Genomic DNA, 27,750 nt, shown 5'->3' on the forward strand with positions numbered 1-27,750 from the left:
AACCCTAATGACAACAGCAGCTGCAGCTGCAGATTGAGCAACTAATTTCTAGGCACTGTGACGTTACTCATGATTTCATTAAATCTATGTAAGAGGTGTAGTACTGATGTTTGTAATTATTAGCATCTTTATACCCTTGAGCACAGCCATGGTTATTCATATAACAATTGTTGGCTGAGAAATAGCCACTTATTTGGGCCATATGAGTTCAACTCTGGATTTTTGCTGGAACCAGGGGGAGAAGCTGAGCTGGTAGAACACAGGTCTGAAAATGCCTGTGGTCACATGTGCCCCTTCCTGGGGACAGATGAGAGTGGTGACCCACAGACCCCTGCTGCCTGCCCAGCTCATCTTTGTTGCTCATTATAGTGGATGCTGGGATATGCCACCAGCTCTTCATGAATGACAAAATAGTTGTTACCCAGTTCTTGTGACTATTGCCTTGGCAGAAGAGAGCCCCCTCTCCATGTCATGCCCCTTTCCAGACAAAGCGTAACTAATAACAGGCTGACATGTGGATGGAATTCTTGGCTGTCAACTCAGGACAAGTGTAAAGGGCCATCCCAGCCTCAGAGCTCTCCGCAGGGCAGGCTGAGCTCTTTGTTGCAGCTGCACCATAGCTCAGCTTCTCCGTCTGCCCCAGCCCACTGCTGCAACAGCCAGCCTGTTCCTAATACTATCAGCAGGGGTAAGACAATGAAGCTACTCTTTAATATAGGAGAATGGCCCACTGGGGTGAGGTGGAGCAGATGGAGAACAGGACAAGTCATAGAAACAGAGCATTGTGTGGGCAGGAGCTTCAAGAAGTGAGTGGGTCCAAAGCAGGATGGGAGGAACCTCAAAACCTTGCCAAAGAGGAACAATTGAGGGAACTGAAAATATTTAGTGGAGAAGTAAGACTTACGAGGAATATGACAGCAGTCTTCACACGTATGACAAGCTGCCAAGTAGAGGCTGGATCAGATTCATTCTGCTGGGCCTTCCGCTCTCAGCGTGACCCCCTACAGCACATTCTCACGCATTTAGATTAGGTCATATCTCTGTCCAGCTTCACACCCTCCAGTGCTTCTCACCACACTCTAAATAGAACCTCAGGGTCTCATTAACACCTGAGGGGTCTTCCATAATCTGGTCCTTGCTTCCCTTCCCAACACGGTTTCCTATAGCCCTTCCCCTCCACTGCCCTCTTACCTGCTCTGGCCCTCCTGCTCTTCCCTGAATGCACCAGCCCATCTGTGCCTCAGGGCCTATGCACCTGTAGCTCTTTGCTTGTTTTTCTTTATGTTCTTCTATGAGCTCTTCATTTGCTCCAGTCTTTTTTTTGTTCAGTCTGGAATCAAAGGTCATTTCCTAAGAAAATTTCCTGATTAATTTTTACCTCTATGCCCTGTGATATGGTCTTCACAGCACTCTTTGCTCCCTGAAATGGTTTTGTATCTTTGTGTATTGTGTGATTCTGCCTCCTATCTCTCCCACAAAGAATATAAGCCTCACGTGGACAGAGATGTGTCTGTCCTCCTCACCACTGTAACTCAGCATGTGGTACAGTTTGGGCACACAGCGGGTGCTCAATAACTGTTGGCTGAGTAAAAGAATAAATGAGCACAGGCCCAAGAAGTAACTCTAGAACTCACAGGAAGATAATTTGTAGAGCAGAATTTTTTTTATTAAGGTATCATTGAAATACAATTTTATGAAGGTTTCACATGAACAACATTGTGGTTACTACATTCCCCATATTATCAAGTCCCCCCGCATCCCACTGCAGTCCCTGTCCATCACGTAGTGAGATACCACAGAGTCACTACTCGTGTAGAGCAGGTTTTTGAAGCTTGTAGTTGGCAGGCTAAGAGCCTCACCACAGAGGTGACTGTCACCTAGCAGGGACCCAGCAGGCCGGTGGAAATGTGGGGTTTGGGATCAGATAGACCAGGCTTTGAATCTCAGGCAAGTTCTTTGGCCTAGAGAAGCCTCAGTTCCCTCATCTGTATGAGCAGAAGGGCGCTGGGCTGAGGGCATCTGAAGCCTCAGCAAGGGCCCGACGCTTGGCAAGCACTCAGTGGCTGTTGGTGTTACGGCTGGCTGTCTGGAGTCTATATTCCCAGAGATCACAGAGCCTTTCACCAGTACCTGCACAGGGCCCCTGAAGCCGCAGAAGCTGGGGACGCAAGACCTCTTGGCTTTCAGCTGACCCCTTCCTTGGTGATGCCTTCCAGCCTCATGGCTCCAAATACCCATCCAGTTTGTATCTCCGTATGGATCTCTTCCCTGAACTCCAGACTGATAAATCCGAGTGGACATTCCCTTGGATGTCTAATAGGCACTTCAGATTTACTGTATTCTGTAATGAATTCCTTTCCCCAACCCCATGCCCAAACTACTCTGCGAAGGGCCTCCCTATCCCTCCAGTTGCTCAGGCTCCAACCCTTAGAATCATCCTGTCTGCCCTTTCTCTCATCTCATCTATCAACAAACCTGTCAGATGGACCTTCAATCCCAAATCCAGCCATTCTCCCCACCCCCACTGTTACCTCCCCGCATCACTGTCTCTTGGTAACCTCACCAGCCTCTGTCTTCTCTCTTCTAATATTAACACAGCAGCAGGAATGTGAAACAAAGGGCAGATCATGCCTCTCCTCTCTTGGAAACTGTCCAGTGGTTTCCTCAAAGCCAAACCTTACTTGGAACCCAGGTGGCACACCTGTCCTCCCCTCCCCTCTTGGTCTTATCACCTCCTTGCCCCTGGCTAGATCTAGAGCCCCACTGGCCCTGGCCATTCCTCCAACATGCCACCACTCTGCACCTCAGGACCTTTGCACTTGCTCCTCTCTGTGGAAAGCAAGCTTCTCCCCATGTCCACCTGCACCTGCCTCAAATCCATCAGCTCTTTGCTCACGTCGCTTTCTCAGTGAACATTTTCTTCATAATCTATTTAACCCTACTCTCCCACCCCATCTCCATTTCCTATTTCAATTTAATGTACTAATATATTGTTTATTTATTTTTTATAGTCTGTTAAAATGTAAGGTCAAAGAAGGCAGGAATTCCACCTGCTTTGCTCAGGCTCTACTCCAGGGCAACTGGCACACAGTAGGTGCCCAATTGGTGTAGTTCCATGAACGAACTGCCTTAACACAGCAGCCCTGTGGTACAAAGCTGCCAGGGTGTGGGCTGTGGAGTCTCTGGCCTCAGTATGGTACCGGGAGACGCTTTTTTCTGTTTTCTCTGCAAAAAGCAGGTACTGGAGACGAAGGTCCCCAGTAGCTCTGCAATCTTGACAGGAGGAGGCCTGAATAAAACATCCAGACATGGGCTCTCGCACGGGTGCGGGAGAAAGCAGAAGAGCGAGGTGACAGGCCGAGGAGGGGTGGACCCAGGGCAGGCAGCAGGGGCTAGGTGGGGACGCGGGGGAGGAAACCGAAGCGCTGGAACCACGTGCGCGGAGACCAGGTACAGCCGGCTGGGCTGAGCACGTCACTTCTCTTTACTGTGTAGGGGGAAACTGTAACCTCCCAAACAGAAATCAGTCAAAAGGAGAAATAAAGTTTAAAACCCGTTTATTGCTTACAAACTGCGGTCCGGGGCATTTCTCTTTCCTGCTCTGGCAGAAGCAAGCAAGACTTCCCCCTAACCTCTCAAGTTCAGGTAAGTCTTCCATCGCCCAGGTAATTATCCGTTAATATGGAGATGAACTACTTCTCTCCACCCTCTAGGAACGCCTGTTGATATGTAGATGCACTAAAGCCAGACGAGATATTCTGGAAATACTACAATTTCACCCACACTGGTTGTGGGGACTGAAGGGGAAATGCAGGAGGCCTAGAGCAGCGCTGCACAGCGCGGGGGACCAACGCAGGAGGAAGCGGAGGTGGGGAGGCACTGGGGGCGGTAGCCCCGGGGCTGGGAGGGACCCTGCCACCTGGCTCGGGGCGGCGCGGGAGCTCCGGGCGGGGCGGGGCCGGCGGGATCCGTGCCTATAGGCTCCCCGGGGCCACCCGGCCCAGCGCTGCAGCCGCGAGCGTAGAGGACTAGCGGCCGCCAGTCCGTGTCCCGCCGCCGCCCGCCTCCCGCACCTGCCACCCAGCGCGCCGCAGCCCGGCCCCAGCATGGCCGACCAGGCGGCCTTCGACACGGACATCGTGACCCTCACCCGTTTTGTCATGGAGGAGGGCCGGAAGGCCCGCGGCACGGGCGAGATGACCCAGCTGCTCAACTCGCTCTGCACGGCGGTCAAAGCCATCTCCACCGCCGTGCGCAAGGCGGGCATCGCGCACCTGTGAGTCAGGCCTTCGGCCGGCGGCCGCGTCCCTCTGTCTGTCCGGTTCGGGACTGCCTGGCAGTCCCACGTCTAGTCCTGTGGCTCCCTGCTCTCAGCCCGCTGGGAGTCTGTGTGTCAGTCTGATAGCCCTTCTTTCCAGAAGTTGCCCACCTGCACTCAAGCCCTGGTTCTGTCCTCCCTTGAGCTTGGGGCTGCCTCCCCCGCCCCGGGAGGCCCGTCCACACCTGCCTCCATCCTGAAACCCAACCCCCTGAGCTGAGCAGCCTGCGTTGGCACCCCCTCAGCCTGCTGTTGAAACTGGGTGGGGCGAGGGGGTGAGCACCTGGTTGCCCAGCCGACCCAGCGCAGCCTCGTAAAGGGACATGCGGGTGCCCACACTTTTCCTTATGTTAGGGGGGCATTGTGTATTTTCCTCGTTCTTGTCCCCACCCCAGCAAAGAATTGAAGGGCAGAGAGAGACACACTACTGAAGCAGAGTCAAAGTTTTATTTAAAGTTATTTATTTAAAGAGAGCAAAACTTACAGAAGACCTCAGGGAAGAGAGGCGCCCTAAAAGGTTGGAGAGAGAAAGTTTAAGGCTACACACTTAGAAAGTGCAAGCGACCTCAGAGAGAGGAACTCCTGAAAGGTCGGGGGTTCCCCCTTTTAAAGATTTTTTTCAGTAATGTGACAAAGGGCTGAGGGTGTGGACTTGTTAAGTGGTCTCAAGTTGTTTATCTTTGATGAGACATTAAGTTTTTTACCAGTTCTCCTGGTAATTCTGCAAAATTAGCTTAACACAAGAAATTTACTACTCTGAATCCCTCCCATGATAGCAGCTTCCTGGTCTGGGAGCATATCAATCAAGACTGCCTGCTCTGTCTCCCAGGTGGGCTGAGTTATTGTCTGTTTGCTAAAGAGTATGTTAAGAATCTTACTTCTTAACTTCTTGGGTTTTAAAATGCAAGTTTAGCTCTAAGGTGGAATCTTTCCTGTCTTTATTATACTGTTTATAGCTGGGCCTTCTAGCAGGCCAAAGTAAATCTTACAGTGGCATGATCTAATTGACACAATGAAGACACAGGCTGTGCTCAGATACTTTCCCTTATCTGGGGAATATTCAAACATTGTAGGTTGCCCCTGGACTTTTGAGCTTTAATTGATTAACTCATTAATTGAGTCTTTTCTGGGTTTCTAGTTTTAATTGGTTAACTTTTTGAGTCCCTTGTGATGGGCTTTATTGGCCTTAATTCTCTCTCGTATCTATTTTCCTGCCTAACATTTCCCTTTCTCATTTTTGACCTCCTTCACTCCCTTGGGAGTGAACTGGGGTCCCAAGTCAGGTTTCTAATCCAGTATCTCCTTGGCCCTAAATAAGTCTTACTCCCAGGAGCAAGGACAACCATCAGCAGGCTGGGTGGAAGTCTGCATGCCCAGAGCTCTCCAGCAAAAAAGCCCATGTGCAAGAGCTTTGGGGTGGGGCCTGAGACTCTGCATTCCCATGTTCTTCTATGGCCGGGGTGCCCAAGCTGCCGGCCTGCAGATCACATTCCTGTAGCAGAGGAATCATGGGACTTGGGATTCAAAGGAAACTTGTGAGACTTTCTGTAAATAGCACAAATACCCTTTGGTTTACTCTGGTATTTAGCTTGGTCCTCACTTTAGCTGAAGGATACCTGGGTTCAGACTGCCCACATGCCTTCTAACATTTCCTGCACTTAGGAGCCCTCCAAAAATCACTCATGATGTTCATAGCTGGTCTGAAAAAGTGCAGCCCCTGTGGCCTGCATTCCTTTTCTGGAAGCTGTTTGGCCTAGGTCCCACAGGATGGGCTGGGGGAGCCAGTGCTTAAGGAAGGAGTGTGGATCACTTTTGTTGTCAGATGTCGAGCAGGGATGGGCCTTACTGGGAGGGGGGATTGGGACAAGTATGTCAGGAAGGTGGTGGCTCCATTGCTGTTTCACCTTTGGCCCCTGTTAATAATGTATTTCTAAGAGTCTTGGTTAAGAAACACACAGTTAAAGTCTTACTTCAAACTTAATTTTCAGCAAGTACAGATGTCCTTACAGCTTTTGAGACCAGGAAACTTTTGGAAAAAGAGTGCTTGTCATTTCTTGTACTATTTTTAAAATGTGTTGTATCTTTCTTATCCCCAAAGAGACTCAGAAGCACAAAACTTCCTTAAGATGTATCTTCTGCACCCTTTAAATAACCACAGATGGTGGGATTTTGATAGTGGGAACTGTACAAAGGAATTTGTATGTGGGTATGTATTTACATAGATCTATATGTAAATAGCAAACAAAATGGGATCACACTTAACATTCTACAATTTTCTTTCATCATTCAATAATGTATAATGAACATCCTTTAATATCAGGACATACAAAGCCACTTCCTTTTTAACTGTGTGTTGTGGGTCACTTCACAGATATCAGAAACTATTTAACTCTTACCCTAGGTTTGGGCTTTTCATAGGTTTGCCCAGGAGTATTTCAAACAGTGTTGTACCTGTGAGACAGGAGTTGATGCCTGGTTGTGTGGGTAGCTGACAGGGCAGGAGCAGTACTCCTGGAGGGAAAATGAGAGTCGGGCTGTCTCAGTAGGGCAGGCAGCAGTAAGACAAGATCTCAAGGCAGGCCTCCAAATTACATTCCATTATCAGCTTGATGTCCTGAATGAAGAGGCCAGAGTACCTGCAAATAGCTTGTTCACTGAAGACTTGCCCTAGAAAGGCGTGTACCCAGCAGGACAAAGTGATCACTGGTTTACAGGAGCCTCACAGAAACCTGTCTATAGAGCTCAACCTGACATCTCTGCAGGGGCATATCAGGAGTTTAAGCAGAGAGCTTGGAACCCTCTGTCTCTGTCTCCCTCACTCAACCAAGAATTACAGTTGTAGCCACTTCCATTGCTACTATATGATGTTTCACAGAATCATAGAATTTTAAGCTGAAAGATTCAGAAGTCACATAGTCCAACTCCTGTCTGTGTGGGTGAGGACCCTGAGGCCAGAGAAGGGGAGGCCAGGTTGGGGCTCTTTTCACCATACCATGTATCTTTTCCTTTATGTTTTAGACAACAATTAAAGCTCACCCAACTCTAAATCTCATCCCAAGAAGCCATTGACTTAGAGCAAACCTGTCCTTGAAGCCTTATCTCTGTGCTTCTGGCTGCTTGCCACCCATGGTCAGGGAAGGAGGGATGCCAGGCCAGACAGGGGCACCAGCCTTTTGTTCTCTCATGAGAATAGTCAGCAGCCTGTACGTGGATCTGATGAATTCTTTGCCCACTTCTGTATCTTAATTCTTTTAGGAGAAAGTGGTCCTCTAGTAGCTTAGACTTCAGCTTTAGGCACGTGGAGTTGACTTCTGTGCATGTTTCTAAATCACTGCTTGAAGAATTAACTTGAGTTGTTCCATTCAGTTCAACAAAATGTTATTGAACACCCACAATGTACAAAGTTCTGGGATAGTCTGAGAGAGAATAGCACATGGTTTTTGCTGTTGGGAGAGTAAGACAGGTATAGATCTAGTTATTATAAAACACGATAGAGATACTGAAAGTGCAAGGTGGAGATCAGGGTGGGCATTTGCAGTGGGAAGCCAGAGGTGGTCAGAAGGCCCGAGGGCTGGAGAGCATTTGTTGCTGGGCAGGTGGTGGGTAAGGGAAGATCCAAACAGAAACCAGGTGGGAAAATGTTTCCCGAAAATCTGCTCCTCCGGTTTGACTGAACATGAGGCACATATGGTGGGGCGTTTGTGGATGTTGAATTGGGGATGCATTGGGAGACCCCCAAATGGAAAAGGTGAATACTTTATATATTTAGGGGCTATGCAAAGGGGAGAGAGTGCAGGTTTCTGAGGTGGGCAGTGGCTTGATAAGAGATTCATGCGGGGACGATATGGCTGGAAGTATAGAGTTGAAGAGGGAAAGCTGAGATGCGGAGAACACCAACTGGGCAGGCAGCGGGGTGGCAGAGAGCCTGGGGAATCGGTGGGTTGGGGGAGAAGGCAGTGAGTTAGGTTCTCAAGGAGTGGGCTCTAGCAGCGGGGAGCAGGGCTGTGCCAGCAGAAAATGAAACGGACCAAACCCCAACTAGAATTCCAGAGGAGGAGCTGGTCTTCAGAGGCTGGGGATGAGTGGGTGAGGAGATGACTGCAACATTTTGGAAATGCTGAACTTGAGGTGTGACAGCCTATCCAGCTGGGGGTGTTCTGGACGTCAGGCATGAAGTGCTGACTTAACATTTGCCCACTGGATTCCAGAACATCTTCTTTGAGACAGAGAGGAAGAGGAGAAGAAAACCAGGACTGGATTTGGCAGGGACCAGGCCAGGCTTCAGAGCGCAGTTGGAGGGAGAGGGAGTTGGAGAGAGATGGAGCTGGGCTCCCTTCTGTTTGCCCATTTTTGGCCAACATGAACACAGGCCAAAGTTGGGGTTTGTGACCTTTGAAAGCTGCTCTGTTTGTCACCTCTTATTTCTGATCTGACCCTTGGACGTTTCCAGCTAGATGAACAGTTGGACATTTACTTTGAAATTAATCAATAACAGGTCATTGTTATCTTCAACTTTAGCATAAGGATGAAAGAACAATCAGCCTCCCCTTTCTTCAGCTGGGTGTTCTGAAAGCTGCCACACTTGGCTCTTCCGGTTGCTGTAAAAATGTTGCCTGCTTCACGTGGTCGTGTTGACACTATGGGGGAATGATCTGAAGTTAGTTAACAAACTGAGGAAGCCGTGGACAGCTCTTCCCCAAGTGTGGTTCTGGCTCCGACCCTGTCTAGGGCTGTGCTTCAGAAACGGTAAAGGCAGCTCACCCCTGGTCATCCCAAATCACAAACTTTATGGCTGGGAAATGGCTCATTCCATTCTAAAAACAATATGCAGATTTGAAAAACAATGCTAATATTTAATCCAAATTTCTAAGGATTTTGAAAGACTGGCTAAAGTAACCCATCTTTCTAAGGAGTTTCTCATTGTATGAATTAAAATCTAAAATGACTTACAGCTTTTCAAATTTTCAGTGACATTTACAGTAAAAGTAAAAGAAGGCGTATTATGGACAGCAGCTTCTCAAATCGATTCTTGTTCCCCAAGCCCCAAAAAGAGAACTTTAGTGTTTCTAGGAGTTTCAAAGGGACCAGTCACAGGGGCTTAACCCCTGACAGGTGCTTTTCCACCTGGAACTACTTGGACTGCATGCCAACTAATTTGAATAAAATTGAAATGAAATGTCCTAAGCATCTCAAATTAAATAGTATCTCCAGCAGACTCCAGGGAGCCTTTGTTTTGTGGCCAATTACCTGTGACAAGGTTGGGCCCTGGCTGTCTTCCCACAAGCTGTTGCAAAACTGGTTTCTCCTCCCCTTTGTCACCCATGTTTACTTACCAGCTGCCTACGGGGCTCTGTTAAGAGCAATGAAGGCCACCCATTGGCTGCTGTGAACCACATGCACCACTTGAGTGAGCTCCCATCCTTCCAGAACCTGGAGACAGAGACGGTCCGTCAGGGAGTGGAGACATCTTGACACACAGCCAGTGAGGGGGACAGGGGGAGCCTGGAGCCAGGTCTCCCCAGGCAGTGCTCTTGCCAGGACCCTCCTTGCCTCTTGGTGTGGCTGTGTTACAGCCGGGGGAGATCAGTGTCAGGAATGACATGGTGACATTTCTTGCTCACTTGCCCGGGTGCCAGCTCTGTTCGAAGCTCCTTACCCATATCAATTCATGTGCTCCCCCTCTCTACATACTAGGAAGCCAATACACAAAATTCTCACCTTATGAAGAACCAAAAATCGGAGTTGCTGAGTGACGTGCGCATGGGTGCTTAGCCCGCAGCAGAGTTGGGTTTGCACCCCAGTGATCTGGAGTCCCCGCCCTTGGAGAACAGCCCCTGGGTTGCCCAAGTTCCCTCTGTGGTGACTTGGACTGGGGAGAAGCTTCCTTAGCAGATCAAGTCCCTGGCTCAGTCAGAGTAATGTCCCTGCCCCTGAGTGACCAGTGCGCGGCTGCTCCCGAAAACTTCCCTGGGTGGGGCGGGAGAGGGAGCTGAGCCAGCCCTTCAGGTCAGCCCACCCCTTCACCTTCCTGGCTTGTCTCTGTCTCCATTGTTTATCGGGCACAGTTGGCTTTTCCAACAAGGTTGCACGATGGTTCGCCCACATCTCTGCAGCCTCCAGTGCTGCCTGACACATAGGCCTGATGCTGGCACACTCAGCTCTGAGAAAGGGCCAGGTGGTGTGTGTGTGAGAGGCATTGCTCCGGTCCCATGGAGGCAGCTGGTGCTGGTGCCTTTTCACATCGGCTGGTATGGAAGCTCCTTGCCAACCAGGCTGGGCATCTGGCCTCTGCTGGGCTCTCCTGGAGTCAGCCTAGAACTCTGTTCTGGGGCACACAGTTGATGCAATTTCCAAGCCCCAGTTCAAGTGGCCAAGCAAAGGAGTGGACCTTATTGCCAGCAGTCGAGGCCTATGCCTTCTGAGGATTCCACAGGCAGGTTACACTGCTTTCTCCATGTGGCCATCAGTCTACAGTGAAGACTCTTGTTCATCTTTCCTTCCGGGCCTTTGAGGAATGGTGATTGGTCAGAACTGTTAACTGAAATCACATCTGTTATGTTTAAGAAAGGTATAGTTTACACCTAGTCTCACTGAGGACCATGGCCAAGAGCAACCTGTCAGTGCTCTGATAAACTGTTCTGAGGCCTCTTTGTCTGGAGACATCTTAAATAGTTTTTCTAGAGTGAGGGATATGTGCAGAAAAGAGGTTACCTTTATCAATACACCAAGCAGTGTGGCATGGATGCATCTTGTTGGTGTCCTAAAAGATCATGCTCTAGACATGTTGATGCTCTTTGTGTGAGAGAAGGTACAGATAAGGGTCTCATCTTATCCTTAGATTAGCTCACCTCCCTTTGGGGATGGAGAGGGCATTGTGACATTAGCTTATCCACCCTGACTGACTACATTTCTGGGAAGGGTTGAAACTATAATTAGGTTAGGTATTAAGCCCCATTGTGGTGGCTTGGCCCCACAGAAGGGACCCCACAGTGGGTCTATGTCTCTCTTTTTACAGAATGCAGAAATTTATTGTTGCTAAGGGACTTTCTGCAAACTAGTGGAGAAAATTAACTCCATGTGTTCTTCAGCTAATTGGTTCCTGGAACATATTTCTGAGGACTTTTTTCATTATCAGAGTTGCAGAAGCCATGCCTGCTTCCTGCTTTTCATTGACCTGTGGAAACGTGTTCCCCTGGGGACACCTTGAACCCTTCAAGGCCCTGTCTGTGCCATGCTGGGAGAAGCCCAACTCGTCATTCCTGAGCAGAGTAATACAGGACCCTATGAGAAACATGAGTCAGGGCTGACTTCATGTGCTAAGAGGCATTGCAGGGAACACCTAGTGATATGAGAGAGATGCAGGTATAATTACTGTCCACATAGCGGCCTGGGAACTCACTCTCCTAAACCGTGTTTGTACCTTAGAATCACTTTGCTGTGATTTGTACCAGACTTTCTTAACTCCAGGTCTCACCAGGGAAACCACTCCCTCAAAAGGTCATGAAAGATTACACAGTGCCTGAATCTGGAGTTTGAGGGGCTCAGAATATCCTGTCTCTGTGTGATTTTTTATGCTTAACAAGGATAGTTGGAGAAGGGTCCTGGTTAGAACAGAGGAGGGACGCTCAGCGGGGATAAAGGAAAGAGGAAAGGGAGGCAGAGCCAGAGAAGAGACCAGTTGTCAGCACGGTGCTCATCCTGCGGCAGGTGGTGTGGTGCCACCCGACGCCCGTTGCCTGCTGAGTCCTGGGGCAGGAGCCACCTCAGAGCCCTGGAGCAGCAGTGGGGAGCCCAGACGGTGGTCTCCACTGCACAAGTCCACCACCCTGCCCCTGGCTGTAACCTCGACAGCCCAGCCCGGCCTGGGCCTGCAGGAGGAGCTGTTTCTCCCCTCTGTTTGGCCCCCTGCTGGGGCCGCACGCTGAGAAAATGCAGTCCAGTGAGTCAGGAACTTCCCTACGCTGTCCAGTTCCACAAACATGACGGAGACCGCATTTGGGACACGGTCACAGGGAGCCCAGCCTGTGCTTGGCTGGCAGGACTGACCTTGCAGGGCCTGCCCTCTGGGTCCCCTCTGCCTGCATTTCAGAACTCCCTGGATCTCTCCCGTCATGGGAAAAAGACTTCTAGGTTTAAAAAGTTACTTCTGTAAATAAGCACGGGCCCTCCTTCCCCCCATTTGGAAATACTTGAAAAAAAAACTCCCTTTTTCTTTGGATAAATTGGGCTGTTCTTTGGAGTCAGTACTGGCAGACTTATTTGGGCTCTTTTAGGGCTTTTTCATACCCTCCCTTTCTTGTGAAAAACATTCAAGATACCATCCAGCTTGAATGGACCTTTGTGGTGTGTCTTTTCCTTGGCCATCTAACCCTGCCCCCATCCCGTCAGGCTTCTTGTTTAGTTGTATGAGAACCCCTGTCTCTACCTGACATTTCCAGATTCATTCTAAGCACTTACTGGTTTCTTGTCTGCCTCACACACTAGGATAGGAGTGCCACGAGGGCCGGGGGCTCCTCTCTGCTGTTCAGTCCCATAACCCGAGCACTCAGTTCCCGGGCACACTGTGTGCCCAGGGATGATCTGCAGCATCAGTGAACACTCGCATGGCCGTTAGGAAGCTTCTGAGTAGAAGAGACCTCGGCCTGGCCACTCTTCCCCCGTCCTGTTGAGTGAGTCACCTGAGCAGGTGGGATGTGGGCCATGCCTGCCTAGGGTGCCTTGCACATGTGCCCCAGCTCCCGGGCCTCCCTGGAGCTGCCCCTCTGGGGACCATGCCAGCCACTCCCTCCTGCACAGGGTGGCATGGAGCCACCAGAGAAGCTGATCTCCTAAACCCATTCCTTCAGGCTCAGGTTTCTGCTTTCCTCAAGGAATGCCATTCATCAGGTATTTATTGAGGGCCTACAGTGTACTGGAAGCAGGGACACAGTGGGAAAAAACACCCTCTGTCCTCTTCCTCCTGAAGTAAGGGATAACCTACCACACTAGCGTGGTGGTGGATGAAGCCTGGGGCCCTCCGAGACGCTCCCTCCCCTCCTACAGCACGTGCAAACCCTGAATGAGTGCTCCCTTGAAAGAGTAAACAAGAAAATTAACATTTTTTCCTCACTTTTAGGTGCTAAGGGCTGTGTCATGGAACAAGCTTCCTCCTCTATAAAGTGAGAGATGGTGGGACCAGCCAATATTTCTTTCTTTTTAGGAATATTTCAGCTATAAAATCATAGTATCCTTTGGCTTAGCTTCCACGTCAGGCTCCCTTCTACCTAGGTTTCCTTGATTTGCTCTGTCTCAACTGATCCACCATGCAGTGACCCATGCATTCAGGGGTAAAAACTGGTTCTTGGAGGAGGTGGCAAATCAATCTTTTTATGTATAAAGTACAGATATACAAATAGTGCATAAACAGATTACACTCTATCTGTAGTATTAAAGTTAAAATCTCATAGAAGAGTGTGATTAGGGTAAAGAAAGGCTAAAGAAGCTCTGTAAGGGCCATTAAAAAAGGTTGAGAAACACAGATTTAATCACAAAGGTGTGCTGGGGGCCATGACTGGTACTGGACAGGTGAGTGGCAGTATTGTGCCCAGGAGCCAGTCCAGAGGGATGAGCATTCTTCTTGTTCTGTGTCTCTGGAACCGTGTGTCTTTCCTTTTTTTCTAAATCCTATTAAGCACCTTCTTTCAGGGGGTTTCCAGGTGCATCGACATATTCTGGAGGTCATGGCTTATGTTTTGTGGTCTTTCTTCCCTCAGCTATGGAATTGCGGGCTCTACCAATGTGACTGGTGATCAGGTGAAGAAGCTGGATGTCCTCTCCAACGACCTGGTGATTAACATGTTAAAGTCTTCCTTCGCTACCTGTGTTCTTGTGTCGGAAGAAAATAAACACGCCATAATAGTAGAACCTGAGAAAAGGGTGAGTCTGCACTTCTGCTCCTTAGAGTTTTAATGTAGCCATTTTCCCTCCTAGCTTCATGAATGGCTCCACTTGTTCAGCCAAGCTGGGTTCCTAGGAATCATTCTAGATCCTTCCAGGACCATCAGTCATCATTGCGCAGATTTTCCCTCACAGTGTATCTCCAGTCTATCCTCCACTGTCCACACAACCCTGCAGTTCATGCCATTATCATCTCTCCCTCGTCCTCATGCATTGGAGAGATTCTACATACTTACATTCATCTCCACCCTAACTTTGTACTGTCATGTTCACAGCTCTTCAAAGTCTGGCTTCCGTGAATGACTTCTTTTGCTTCATCTCCACCCACCAAATTCCCAACCTTCACAGGCAACCCTACCGCCAATCTAAGCTGCTCACATTTCCTGTCACTGATTTATGCCTCGGAATCCCTTGGCATCCCATTAATTTGATTGCTATTTGAGGGCAGAAAACGAAACATATTCTTTTCTGTGTCCCAGCATCTAGCACAGTACGTGGCACATTGTAGGGGCTCAACAATGAATATTGCAAAAGTGAGTGAAAGAGTATACCCAGCTTTTATAAAACAACAATCATGTGATAATAACAAAACCTTTGGAGATGTGAAGTGCAGCTGGGTAGGCTTGCTTTCTTTCCCTGTTTGAGGTGATCTGGGGACAGGGAGGTGTGGAAACAGAGAAAAGCCACCAGAAGAATTTAAAGAGGCTGCCTGGTATCAATCCTGACCGTTATAAGAGGGGTGGGGAACCACATCCCATTAACTTGTCTTACATCATTCCTAAAAGACTATGACTGTCAGAGTCAAATTCATATTTTTCTCTGCGGGCTTCTCACGGTACTTGGCAGTTTTAGGCATGTGGATTGAATTTGTTATTTAATATTTTCTATCAGTCACCCCAGACTTCTGTTGTGGTCCCGTTTTCCAGATGACAGTTTCTCCTGTATCAGCCAGGGTGATTTGTTAAGAGCAAAAGGTCAGAGAATCAAAGAAATATCTTAATTTGGAGCAGAACATTTAAAAACCACATCTAAAGTGGCAAATTTGGAGATGGAGAATCTCCAGTGGTGTACTGGTAGACTGCCTCTGAAAACAATCCGGGATTTGCAGCACTCGCCAGCTCCGGCTGTATAAATCTCTCCCGTAGTTCATCTCACGCTAGCAACCCCACATCACTGAAAGCAGAGCTGGGAAGGGATGTGTGCCATTAGCTCCTGAGAGCTGATACCAGCCAGCCGCAGCACACCACTGAAAATCCTGCACAAAGAATGGGATTTGGGTCATCTCACTACATCAGCGGGTCACTTCTCCGGGAAATCCTTTGGGGTATTGTTGAGAGCTCCCGGCCCTTCAGCTTCAAGTGTCATTCTAAGATCTGCATGAGAAGTTTCTTGCTGATCTTAATGTTGTCTCTGCTTCAGCCAAGGAATTGTTATTTTTTTCCCTTATAAATAAAAAGAAATAAGTGACTAACCTTGTTTCTTTTTTGCTTTGGCTCCCAGGAGACTCAACCAAAATTATGCTTCATCTACCTCAGTGATGTAGGCAGTTATGCTTATGCCATCTGTATTCCACCATCTTCATCTACACCTCATATTCTAAGTTGTATTTTCTCTGCCTAGTCATCTTTTGGTGTATGTATTTTGTGGTCGTTGTTATTTTCATTCTGCATGCCACCTCATACCTTCCATGACACAGTATATGTAAATAAGACACAACTTGCCCCTAGGTTCCCTTTTTAGCCCTTTAGTGTATATTCTCTGTTTTGTTATAACGTGTTGTTTCAAAAGTAAAGTCTTTTCATTTTCTTTGCTCAGGGTAAATATGTGGTCTGTTTTGATCCCCTTGATGGATCTTCCAACATTGACTGCCTTGTGTCCATTGGAACCATTTTTGGCATCTACAGAAAGGTAAAATGTGATATGTCAAGACCCCGGCTTGGGATCAAAGGGAAAGTTAAGGTTCAGTGACCAGTCCTGTTTCACTTTGATGGAGCAGCCAGGATGTGTATCATGAAACTCTGAGGTTTGAATAGATTTGTATTTCAGGTTCTGACTTTTCCAGCCTTAATTGCATAATGATGATTCATTGAGTTGTTTAAAAGAAAATATAGTAGAACATGGGTGTCAAGAGAAAGGTATTTCACTCTTCTAACTTATCTTGCTTCTGTGATGGAAAATGAGATTAAAAATAAAGGACAGTGTAGGTCAGTTACAGTTATAATACTGTGAACTGAGAATTGTGAAGTATGACAATAGAGATTATTTATATCAGAGCTGTCCTATAAGTCCTCTAAATCAGGAGCTTGCAAATTATGGACCCCCGGGGGTGCCAAATGCAGCCTACTGCCTGATTGGTACAGCCTGTGAACAAAGAATAGCCTTTTTGCATTTTTAAACAGCTGAAAAAATATCCAGAGAATAATATTTCATGACCCAGGACATTTATATGCAATTTAATTTTCACTATCTGTAAATAAAGTTTTAACAGTGTATGGTCAGGTCACTTTGTACATACTGCCCTTGGCTGATACCGAGCTGCACCAGCAGGGTTCAGTAGCTGTGACAGAGACCGTGTGATGGTAAAGCCTAGAATGCTTGCCCTCCGTCCGTTTGTGGGAAAAGTTTGCTGCACACTGTCACAGCGTGGGGACCAGCACTCCTACCCTGGGTCTTCTGCCTGGGTGACCTGGCCTGGTCGCTCTACCTCCAGAGCCTCCCTTCCCTTCCTTTTCTGTGTGAGCATTAGTGTGTGTGAGTAGTGGAAGAATGCTCAGCTGAAAACCAGAATGAATGCCCATGGGCCTATCATCAAACATTATGAAATCTAAAATGCATCCTCTTGGCTTCAGTTCTTGTTTATTTTGGAAATAAAACCTCACATTTGCTGTTCAGCCCACTTCTTCACCTTCCTGGGCGAGGCGGCTTGTTCAGTTGACCAAGTTCCTTCAACTCTCACATTTCAGCGTACAGAGGTCTTAACTTAACAGCTGGCCACAATTTGTACTTTATTTTTCAAAGTGACTTGCTGTCTAGCATTGTACTTAATCTTCTCTCAAATGTGTGGAGCGTAGGGCCACCATAGGACACTTCTCGCTCGCCACTGGCATGTATTCCGCTGCCTTGGCTGAGAGGCAGGTCCGAGGCAGTGTGAGTAGCCAAAGGCTCTGGTACCAGAAAGGCAAGGACGACAGCCCTCTCTTCCATTCCTGTGACAGACACGGAGGAGGTAAGTTCACCTACAGAGTAGGACATCTATAGTACAGCAAGATATTTGTAGCAAAATTCTTCATGTGAAGGAAGCCGCCCCTTGGCCAATGACTCCAGCAAGACTAAAGCAGTGTTGATGTTTGCCAGCCCCAGGCTCCAACTCAACCCCAAATAAAGTTTAAGAGAAAAAAAAAAAAAACCTAGAAAACTGAGAGACATTGGCTACCAACTAAATTATAGCAGCTGGCAATAGCAGCTTGTTTACAAATGCTAGAACAGCTCTACAGAGTCTCCAAGCTCTTTTCAGTAAACCTCAAGTGACTCTGAAAAGACGGGAAAAAAAGGATGAGTGTGACACCCACCTTTAAATCATTCAATTTTCAAATATCTTACTGATTGTTTGAAACCATTTGAGGGTTTTGGGGCATAAACAGCAATGTGTCTGAGCCATTGCCTGCTCTGCAGAGGTGGCTCTGGGCTAGAATTCAGTTCCTGGGGGTACAGCATTGGTAAACTGGAACCTGGCAACTGATCAGGTCTGGCTCATGTCATGCCTGGTAACAGGCTCTGGTGGGACCTCGAAGGGCTCATGGCTCAGTGTTCCAGGCAGGTCCTGCCCAGCACCTCCTGGCTGGAGACATGGGGAGGGGTGGAACTCTCCTGAGGTACTGAGTGACCATCGTGGCCTCAATATTGAGTCAAATCTGTCCCCCTCTTGCTTATTTTGCTTTTAGAGCATCAGAAAACAAGACTTTTTTTTAACATGTTTGTTAACAGCGTTCTTCCCCTCCCTCTTCCTTTAAAAAAATTATCTTTAAACATCTTTCGTATGAGGTAATCTTTAGACTCCTTTCTACTTGGTCACCCCCACCGGACACATTCTAATTTACACCATCCTTTAAAAATATCCAGGCCCACAACTAAAAGCAGAGTTTCAGAAGCGCTCTTGCAGCCTCAGAATCCAATTCACTTCCCTTAATCTAGCATGGGGAGACGTCTTAATATCCATGTGAAATGTAGCTTCCTGATACAGATGCCTGCTAGCTCTGTGGGACCTTAGGCAAGGTAACCTCTCTGTGCCTCGTTTTCTTATCTGTAAAATGGAGGTACTGAAAATTAAGTACAGTGCACTGAAAACGGGCTGGCACATAAAAAGTGCCCAATAAATGTTGGCTATTAATATTATTTGTCTTGCATATTAAGATTCAATGGATAGTGTCATCACAACTCAAACTAACTTAGTAGAAGGAAAAAAGGAAGGGAGGAAGGCAGGAAAAAGAGCCTTATTGGCTTAAGGAACTAGAAAGCCAGTTGAGTTGACTGGCTTCAGGGGCTACTGCATTCAGGGACTCAGACTGTGCAATCAGGACACACGTCCTCTCCATCAACACTGCATCCCTCCGCCTTGGTGACCAAACGGCTCCCAGCAGGCTTGGGCTCACATTTAATCCTCTCAGTAACCCAATCAAAAACTGCAAGATTCTCTTCCAACAATTCCAAGAATATCATCTCATTGGCTTTGCTTAGGTCACATGCCCATCCCTCAGCCAATCCCTGTGGCCTGAGGCTTGCAGTGATCTGGTTAGCCAGGTAGAACTGGAGCTGAGCTGAAGGGAGGCAGTGTCTTCTGGGAGGTTAAGGTGCCAATGTCAGCGCAAGTGTGATGGATGCTGGCCATGCAAAACCCATCAGTGTTCATGCTGATTATTAACTCCTTGAGGGCAGGCACCAACCTCAGCTTATATATCTCCTCGTCTGCTAGTTGCCTGGTACAATTGTAAATGAACAACACTGAGTTACAGCGACTCTGCCAAATGCCCTGTTAGACCCTCTGAGGACGGTTTGGCCGCCCCTCTGAGGGAAGACTATCGAGTGACAAGACAGCCCCACCCACTTCTGCCTGACCTCCTCCTCCACCACCTGGGGTCTCGGGCATCTATGGTGTCTTCCCCCGGACTCCTTACAGGTTGGAGTACAATACCTGCAGTAGGTGTGGTGGCCTAGGACGGGCAGAGACAGGTGGGGCTCAGAGAGCATCTGCCCGGGAATGTAATGGAACCCATGGAGCAAAGGCATATACTGCTGGGGGTGTGGAGGAACGAAATTCATGCATTCGAGAGGAGGTCAGGCTAGAGAAGAATTCCTCCAAACCCATGATTCAGTGGCATTAATTTTCTCTTTCTTTTGAGTGTGTGGATCATAGACAATGTTACCATTTCTTATTTCTTGGAAGCCCAGGGGTAAGATTATTTATTGACAGCATTTCAGGGAAGGGCTGTTTACTATTGAACCCTTACTGCAGGCAGGCATGGGTGGGTGCTTCTGGGTGAGGTGAATCTCCAGGGGACTTTTCTTCGTGGAGAACTGATTATCTCAAGCCTCTAGTGGCTTCCAGGCAGCGTACTTGCTTAGAGAATGCCTTTGTCTGGTTTTGTGCTCTACTGGGAGGGTTAAATTAAGCAGGTGTTTGCTGAAGGATGGTTAGGGTCTCAGTCTAACTACTATGTCACTGGCTTTGAAGGAAGCTGTTTCCTTTTTCAGGGTTGTACACAGGCAAGATTTGGAGTTGGGGAAGACAGCTCGACTTTGTGGTGCTGTGTATAGTCCATGTGGAGCTGCACTGCTCTGCCCTGTGACTTAAAACCAAACTAAATCAAATAACTTGACCCCACACCCGACCATCTAGATGAAAACCATTTATGAAGCACGAGGATAAGAGGGAAAATGAGAAACGGTTTTTGTGCCTCTTCCTTTTTTGTGAGTAGTTCTTAAACATCAGTGCAAGAGTCAGCTCCGTCGTGCATGGTAAAATGGATTCCCAGGATCCACCTTAGTAAGTCTAGACCACAGCCCCAGAATATGCATTTTTAAACATGTCCCAAGTGGTTCTGATGCAGATGATCTCTGGACCGTGCTTCCAAACGTTACAGGAATAAGTTACTTGGAACGCTTTTGCTGGGGTGCCCTCCATCTCCAGTATCATGATAGCGATGCCCTTCTGGAATCTCTCATTGGGGAAAGAATAAATGACATCGGCAGAAATTGCCCATTCTTGTTTCTGTTTGAATTCAAGTAGAGATTATTCAAGCTGAAATATTTGTCTGGGGCTATCTTGATGACTGAAGGAGCCAATCAAATGCTAGTAAAGAAGATAATTAACCAGTTAGCAGTCACTGATTAGGAGCCATGCCCTGGAGATTGTGCTCTAGTATTGGGCAAACTGTGGGTTGCACTATGCAGTGGGTTATGTTCTTAATGACGAAAATAGACAAGGTTGGAGGGCATGTCGTATTCTAAGTGTTGTTTCATTAAATCTCTGTGGTTGTGTGTGCATGTGTGTGCTAGTACTGGTTTGTGATGTAAAATACATTTTTTACTGTGGGTCCTGGTCCAAAAAATTGAAATCCTATAATGACTCTGGAGAGCTGGGCTAAATATTTCTGAGAAAGTGTTGGATGTGTGAGTAATATGGACCACACTGCTCTCGGGGGCATGGGCTGCGGAAACTCATTTCCTCGCCAGACTCACAGCCCTACAGTCTTAATTTGCTTAAATAAAGATGGAGTAGGCAGGTGAAAGACATGGTTGCCTGCAATAAGATTAAATTAGCGGATGCTGGCAAGAAAGCATGCTGTTTTTTGAAAGTGATAATGGAGAAACGAGAGAATATCAGATTAGCAAAATTGGAGAAGGACCCTGAGTGGAAAGAAGGATGCAGATGCAGGAAGTCTGGGGTATGGTGGGAAGACTGCTGTGGTGATAGAATCAGGATATTACTGATGTGTGGAGGAAGGCCCCTCGGGGACGAGGCCCTGTTTCATTAGGAGAGCACCTTGATAATGGTTGAACTGGAAAAAAGAACCATAAAACAAAAACATGTTTTTTTTCTTGTCCTAGAATTCGACTGATGAGCCTTCCGAAAAGGATGCTTTGCAGCCAGGCCGGAACCTGGTGGCCGCTGGCTATGCGCTCTATGGCAGTGCCACCATGCTGGTCCTGGCCATGGCGAGTGGCGTCAACTGCTTCATGCTGGACCCGGTGAGAGACCCCCTGGGAGTGTCGGTGCTGTGCATGTCTGGGTGTGTGTGTGAGGGGCATGTAGAAGTGGGCCATGAGGCCCATGGAGGGACAGAGACGATGGGGTGACGGAAATGGAGGGACAATGTCCATGTCATGAGAAGATGATTAAAGTGAGAAATGATATTTGTCCAGAACACAGTGAGAAATGGTATTTGTTCCATGCCTAATTCTTTGGAATGGACATTACTCCACTGATTCAAATACCCACTGAGGCCAGACAGGCCATCTAAACCAGTGAATGAGCTGAGCTGGAAGGTTGGTGCAGTCAGGGGGACTATAGTGAACCCGAGAGGTCCAGCAATTGTTACTGTTTGGAAAGAGGGGCTCAGTCTTGCCAAGGCTTCCAGTGTTTCACGAAATACTGGAGTTTGGAAATGCATAATGTAAAACACTGTGCTAGTCAACAGAGACACATGTATGGACCAGATGGGGCCTGTAGATGGTCTGTCTGCCACCCACTGTATCCATTACTAGCTCCCTTTCCCGAGGTGGGTGGGCGTCCTTCCTGAAGCAGTAGACTGTGTTGCTTTCTCACAAAGTTGATTTGATGCTGTGCACATGCACGCAGAACCATGGTGAACACTTGCAGTTTTGAGAAGGCTTTGATGAGCTCAAGGAAGTGAAAACAAAGGAGGACATGAAGAATAATTCCTTAGTCCACCTTATAGAGAAAAGCTGCCTCATGGAGAGGAGCCCGTGGTGCCATGAAAAGCACTCGTGAACAGTTTTAATTCATGGACAACTTCTTCCACATGTCTATTTATTGGAGTGATTTATATATTCAATTAGATGACAGTTTCAACAGAGCAGGTAAATTGGGAAAATAAATCTCTTTAAATATTTGGCTCAACTAAACCCACCATTGAATAGATAGACTCCATAGAATCATCTTCAACAGGTCCACATGTTCATTATCCATTTGAGCCAGTGTCGCAAGGGGCAAAGAGCTGGGTTTATAAATACCTTTTAGGTTTAGAAATGCCTTGTAAGATACCAGTGAAACTTTACATGGTGCTTTTTGCTGACAAGTTGGACGCAAGGTGCAAACAGCCACTGGGATCCTGTGCAGACAGGCTGCTCGTGGCGAGGCCCCGGGTTTGTGTGCGCTGCAGGTCATGACAACAAGAATGTGGGCTGCCTTCATTTCCTAATCTCTCGCACAACTGGACTTCGCCTCCCTGGAAGTACTGGTGCTTAATAAATGAACGAGGGCTAGCTCAAGCCTCCAAATGAGGCAAAGCTCAGGGTAAAATGAACAGCAGAACCACTCTGAGCCAGGGCAAGCTTTCCAAAATCACTGCTGTTGCAGATTTCTACAACATTTGCCAGTCCTGCTGATTTTTCTGCTCAACCTTTAAGCTAAAAGATGTATAGAAAAAAATTAAATCTCTTCTTGTTTCCAGATTGCAGACCTGTGTCTCCGGGAGTAAGTTTCTGTGTATTTTAGTCTTGCCCTCCTCAGCCCTAATGGCCCCTCTGTTCCAAGCCTCGCGGGCCCCCTGTAACACTCCCCTGCTGGCTGCCTGTGTCCACCTCATTAACCCTCTGCGCCCACATGCCTGCCGGGTGAGCCTGTGACCAGCTCAGCGTGCTCTTCAATTAGGCTCACAGCAAGGACAGGCTGATGGTTCCTGCTGAAAAGACGGAGACAGCTTGTTTGCATTTCTAGCAGGCTTTAACTTCCAAAAAGCTTTCCAGTGTCTTGTCTCCACAGACAGGAGACTTGCCTCCTTTGTGCCTGGGATGCTCTGGCCGGGTACCAGGCGGGGCATCTGTGAAGCATGGCTGCATGAGCTATGCAGCCTGTGTTGTTTAATGGCTGTGTTTTCTAGACTTTTTGTAAAGGTGTTTATCCAATTAGTTAATTTCCTGATTATAGAAGAATATTTCTACATAGGTGTGGTCAAAATTTTTGGAAATGCAAAAAGAAAAAAAATTGCTCACAGTGATACCTTTCAATGAGCACTATTAATTCTAGTCTCTCCTCTCTCTTCCCTTTGCCTTCCTCATTCCCTTTCTCTTTCTCTTCCTCCTCCTCTTCTCTCCCTCCCTTCCTCCAGGTCAGACACATCCCTGTCTGCAGGAGTCCATCTTTGCATAAATGCAAGGCTGGGGAGGGGCTGTTGTGCCTGCCTTCTCCTTAACTCTTGCCTTCTGGGGGCAACACCTTGCCCACGTGGGCAGAGCCTCAACCCCACTCAGCAGCAGCACAAAGGAGCCTCAGACAATTCTCATTGCAGAGCAAGAGTTATTCTCTCAAATCCAGTGTCCTCTGAAGAACCTAAGCCCACGGACATCAGCTCAGCCCTGGGACTTGGGAGGACAGGTTGTGGGAAACACTCGGCAGATAAGTAAGCAAAGGCCCCTGAAGTTACACATGCTTTGAATCAAAGCTCGGGCTTCTGCTCTTCTCTGTGGCAACACGTGGAAGGGAAACAATTGTCAAGGCAGGCACGCAGAGCTGGGCTTGGCCGCCGCCTCTCCTGGTGTCCCAGCTCCATCTGCACCAGTGGGTTTTTCCAAAGGTGTGTACATCTTATGTTGCTTTGGATACACACGTCTTACTTTCCATCAGGTTTGGTGCTCTTTACATATTTCTGCCCTTCCTGTATGTATGTGGCTTCTTTCTGGTTTTACTGAAACCACTTGAAAGTGAAGTCGGAAATCATGTTTATCCTCTGCTGTTGCCATCCCAGTCTCTTATGCACAGTCCACAGTTCTTGGAGAAGTGGCTGGAGCCTCTGGTGCCCCAGGGTGAGGAAAAGCACCCACAACCCTCCCGGCCCCACCCTCACACAGGCCCCATCCCGGCCAGGAGGAGGTAGCTGGCTGTTCACCTCTGCCCTTCTTCCTGCTTCCCAGGCCATTGGAGAGTTCATTTTGGTGGACAGAAATGTGAAGATCAAAAAGAAAGGGAGCATCTACAGCCTCAATGAGGGCTACGCCAAGGAATTCGACCCTGCGGTCACTGAGTATGTCCAGAGGAAGAAGTTCCCCCCAGTAAGTAGGGGCTCCTGGGGTGGGCCCCTGACTTATGCAGAGACCCAGTGGCTCACGATTTACCCTGGAGGTGGAGGCTTGGCCCCGTGACTGAGTTGCCCCGTAGGTACTCGGGACTGGAACTCCCGCCCCCAGACATCAAAGCCTGAGAGTCTGTTTCAGCCTTTGCCACCTTTTCTTGGCAGAAGAAAATCCAGATAATAAAGTCAGCCAGATGAATGAGTTCACAGCAGTGAAACATTTCACTGCTGGGGTCCCTGATCCCAGATGGTACAAAATGGGGTTCTTGCACCCAGGCACCTGCCCCGCAGGGTCTGACTGATTTCTATCAGTCATTCAAGACTGAGACTGTCCATCTTGGTACATCTCTGAAGAGGTTACAAATTACTGAATAGGAGGAGAATATAAAGCTACTTGTAGAGCTGGTTTTATGTGGGAATATCCAGCTTTGTTATACTCTTGCTGAAATGCCATTGAAGGCTGTTTATGTTCTGGGGAGGAAGCCCGAATGCTGTTACTTGACATTCAGGGCCTCAGAGCTGGTCCCAGTCCCTCTCTCCAGCTTTATGTCTCCTTCCACTTCACCCTACATTGCCCTCCCAGCCCCAAAGCTCTGCACCTGTGTACCGGCTCCCCTCTGGGTCAGGGTAGACGGTATCTGCCTCTGCGTGGCCTGGCCTTGGCTTCAGCTGTTGCCACCCACCCTTGCGCAACCCCTTAGCTTGGCAAAATCCTCCTCAACCTGCAAGTTCCTGCCAAATGGTACAGTTTTGTGACGCCTGCCCAACCCCATAGCCAGAACCAACCATGCGGGTGATTTGGCCCATTGCCAGGTATATGAGACCATCTCCATTATTCCATTGTCTGTTCCTTGGGACGGGAGTTCATCACATTTCTGAGCATGGCCCCAAGTGCACACCACAGAGGTCGTTAAGTGATCATTGAGTCAAATAAGTGTAATGGTCATTAAGTGATCATTTTATCAAGGAAGTATACAGGGCACAAGAGAACTCTCTTTTCTGCAACCCTAATTACTGCTGGTCTTAATTCTGCAGGATAACTCAGCACCCTACGGTGCCAGGTACGTGGGCTCCATGGTGGCTGATGTCCACCGCACCCTGGTCTATGGAGGGATCTTTCTGTACCCAGCGAACAAGAAGAGCCCCAAAGGAAAGGTAAACATTCCCCGAAAGGTGGTTGAGAAGCAGTGCATTTCATTTGCAGCCCTGGATTTGACTTAGGAAGAAAGAAAGGTTATGATAGCTGTTGTATGCTGAGTAGGGTGCTAAGGGTGTCTGTGGTATATTCTTTACTAGATTAAAGGTTGTGCTAGTTAAAGCCAGGCAGTATTAGCTGAAAATGGTCTCTTGAGAGCCTTTCCACTAAAGATAAGTAATAGTGTTATGGGCAGGAGACTAAGGGCGCTTAGTGCCTCCAGCGGGTACATGGTTTGGCTCGTACAGAATGATTTCTATTCATAAAGTGAAATAAAACAGCGCAGCCTCATTACCAAGGCAGCAAATCAAATAAGTGTTCCAAATAGAGGTTTTCTTTGATTGCTTTCAAAAGGCATAAAGTAGAAATAACGAATGAGCTGGCATTTGCTGTTTGGAAAATTATACCTTTGTAGGGAAGGAAAGAATCTCTGGGCAAAATGGAACTTCCAGGTAGGCTGCTACCACTGACTGCACAGTCTAAATGCCTGCAGCTTTCTGGCAAGCTAGGGGGTGGGCTGTGCTCACTTATGTTGGTTAAGGGACACCCCACTTTTCTTCCACACAGAGTGACAGTGTGTTCTCTGCCCAAGTGTAGTCCCTTTGTTTTTCCCAATAGACAGGTTATCGTCATTTTTTTTTTAATGTGAGGGTAGGAATAGAAGCAGTAATTCTCTTAAGACAATTAGAAATCTATTTATTTCAGGTATGTTCAGATCTCTGCTTACACGTGGCGTCCGGTTCACTGAGGGCGTTCTTTCTTACTTAACACACCACTCTTGTCATAACCACTCTAGGCCCCCTAGCCAATGTGATTCAATTACTTTATAACATTTTTCTCTAATGCCTCAAAAAATTGTTTCTTACCACAAATATTGAGGTTCCTTTTTTTTGTACAGTTTTGCAAACCTGGCCGTGACACCTGTATGGAAATAGAATCAGGAAACACCTGCAAAAAGCTGTCTGCTCAGTAGGCAGACTGCATGAAAATGCGTACAATAAAAAAGTTAATATTTAAGAGTAAATGCCAAGATGTATAATATACTAAATCCCAACCCTGAAGCCTTAGGAGAATTATAAAAGGAATGCATACAGAGTTGCAAACAATAACATACTGTTTGGAGAAGCCAGTCTGCTTTCCAGATGTCTGCAGCCAGACACTACCATGGACTTCTTAAATGCTTTTAGAATAGGCAAAGCTCCATCCAAAACAATCCAAAACACAGAATCGCTCATTAGGTTCAGCTTCTGGGCTATAAAGAGAAGGGAGCCAGCCATCAGTTGTGCCAAAATGTCACTCAATCCTGAGCCCAGGTGGTCTGCCTCACATTGCATTAGGCAATCTATTGCAGGCTCTGGCTTGATGAATGGCTTAATTTAACCAAATAGTTAAATTAACCATTTGGTCTTCAATGCAGCCTTGGGGAAACTATTACAACCTCACAGGGGGAAAGGGAGAATATCAGTCATCCCATGGGCTCTGCACAATTTTGCTATGGCACAGATCCCTTTTCTATGAGATGCCTTCTGGTATGAGTATGCTGCTCCCGGCTGTTGTTTTCCAGCTGAGACTGCTGTACGAATGTAACCCAATGGCCTACGTCATGGAGAAGGCGGGAGGCTTGGCTACCACTGGGAAAGAAGCTTTGTTGGACATCGTTCCCACTGACATCCACCAGAGGGCGCCAGTCATCTTGGGGTCCCCGGATGACGTGATGGAGTTCCTGGAGATCTCTAAGAAGCACGCGGCCAAATGAAGAGCTGGCTTTGCCAGCACGAGAAGATGGCTTTTTATCTGGACCTTTCCTTTACAGCACTACCCATTTTAACCGTGCATTATACCATCAGTTCTAGACAGCAGAAATAAACAGTGTGGGTACGTTCACCCCCAAATACTTCATAATGCCTGGCGCTGCCTAACCAAAATGCTGTCTCAATAATGCCCTGGTGGATAGAGGAGAAATAAACATACTCTTCATTTTTCCGAAACAAAAA

General features: G+C 47.7%; 1 protein-coding gene across 2 annotated transcripts; it reads left to right on the plus strand.

Annotated features, from left to right (window-relative positions):
* The first annotated feature begins 3,584 nt into the window (after positions 1 to 3,584).
* FBP1 (fructose-bisphosphatase 1) lies at positions 3,585 to 27,750 on the plus strand. 2 transcript variants are annotated; one of them, XM_057498508.1, is made up of 8 exons: positions 3,585 to 3,868; positions 4,005 to 4,276; positions 14,071 to 14,233; positions 16,070 to 16,162; positions 21,359 to 21,499; positions 24,404 to 24,541; positions 25,597 to 25,716; positions 27,321 to 27,750. In XM_057498508.1, the coding sequence occupies exons 2-8, from the start codon at positions 4,107 to 4,109 to the stop codon at positions 27,510 to 27,512; spliced, it is 1,017 nt and encodes a 338-aa protein (XP_057354491.1). In that variant the 5' UTR covers positions 3,585 to 3,868; positions 4,005 to 4,106; the 3' UTR covers positions 27,513 to 27,750. The 2 variants fall into 2 exon arrangements, with proteins under 2 accessions (XP_057354491.1, XP_036760254.2); XM_036904359.2 differs by lacking the exon at positions 3,585 to 3,868 and having other exon boundaries at positions 3,984 to 4,276.

Source organism: Manis pentadactyla, chromosome 3 (assembly GCF_030020395.1).
Source record: "Manis pentadactyla isolate mManPen7 chromosome 3, mManPen7.hap1, whole genome shotgun sequence".
Classification (NCBI taxonomy): domain Eukaryota; kingdom Metazoa; phylum Chordata; class Mammalia; order Pholidota; family Manidae; genus Manis; species Manis pentadactyla.

Coding starts and splice junctions, on each gene's coding strand:
- FBP1 (XM_057498508.1), top strand. CDS start 4,107: ATGGCCGACCAGGCGGCCTTCGACACGGACATCGTGACCCTCACCCGT. Junction 4,277..14,070: donor AAGGCGGGCATCGCGCACCT/GTGAGTCAGGCC, acceptor TTCTTCCCTCAG/CTATGGAATTGCGGGCTCTA. Junction 21,500..24,403: donor ACTGCTTCATGCTGGACCCG/GTGAGAGACCCC, acceptor CCTGCTTCCCAG/GCCATTGGAGAGTTCATTTT.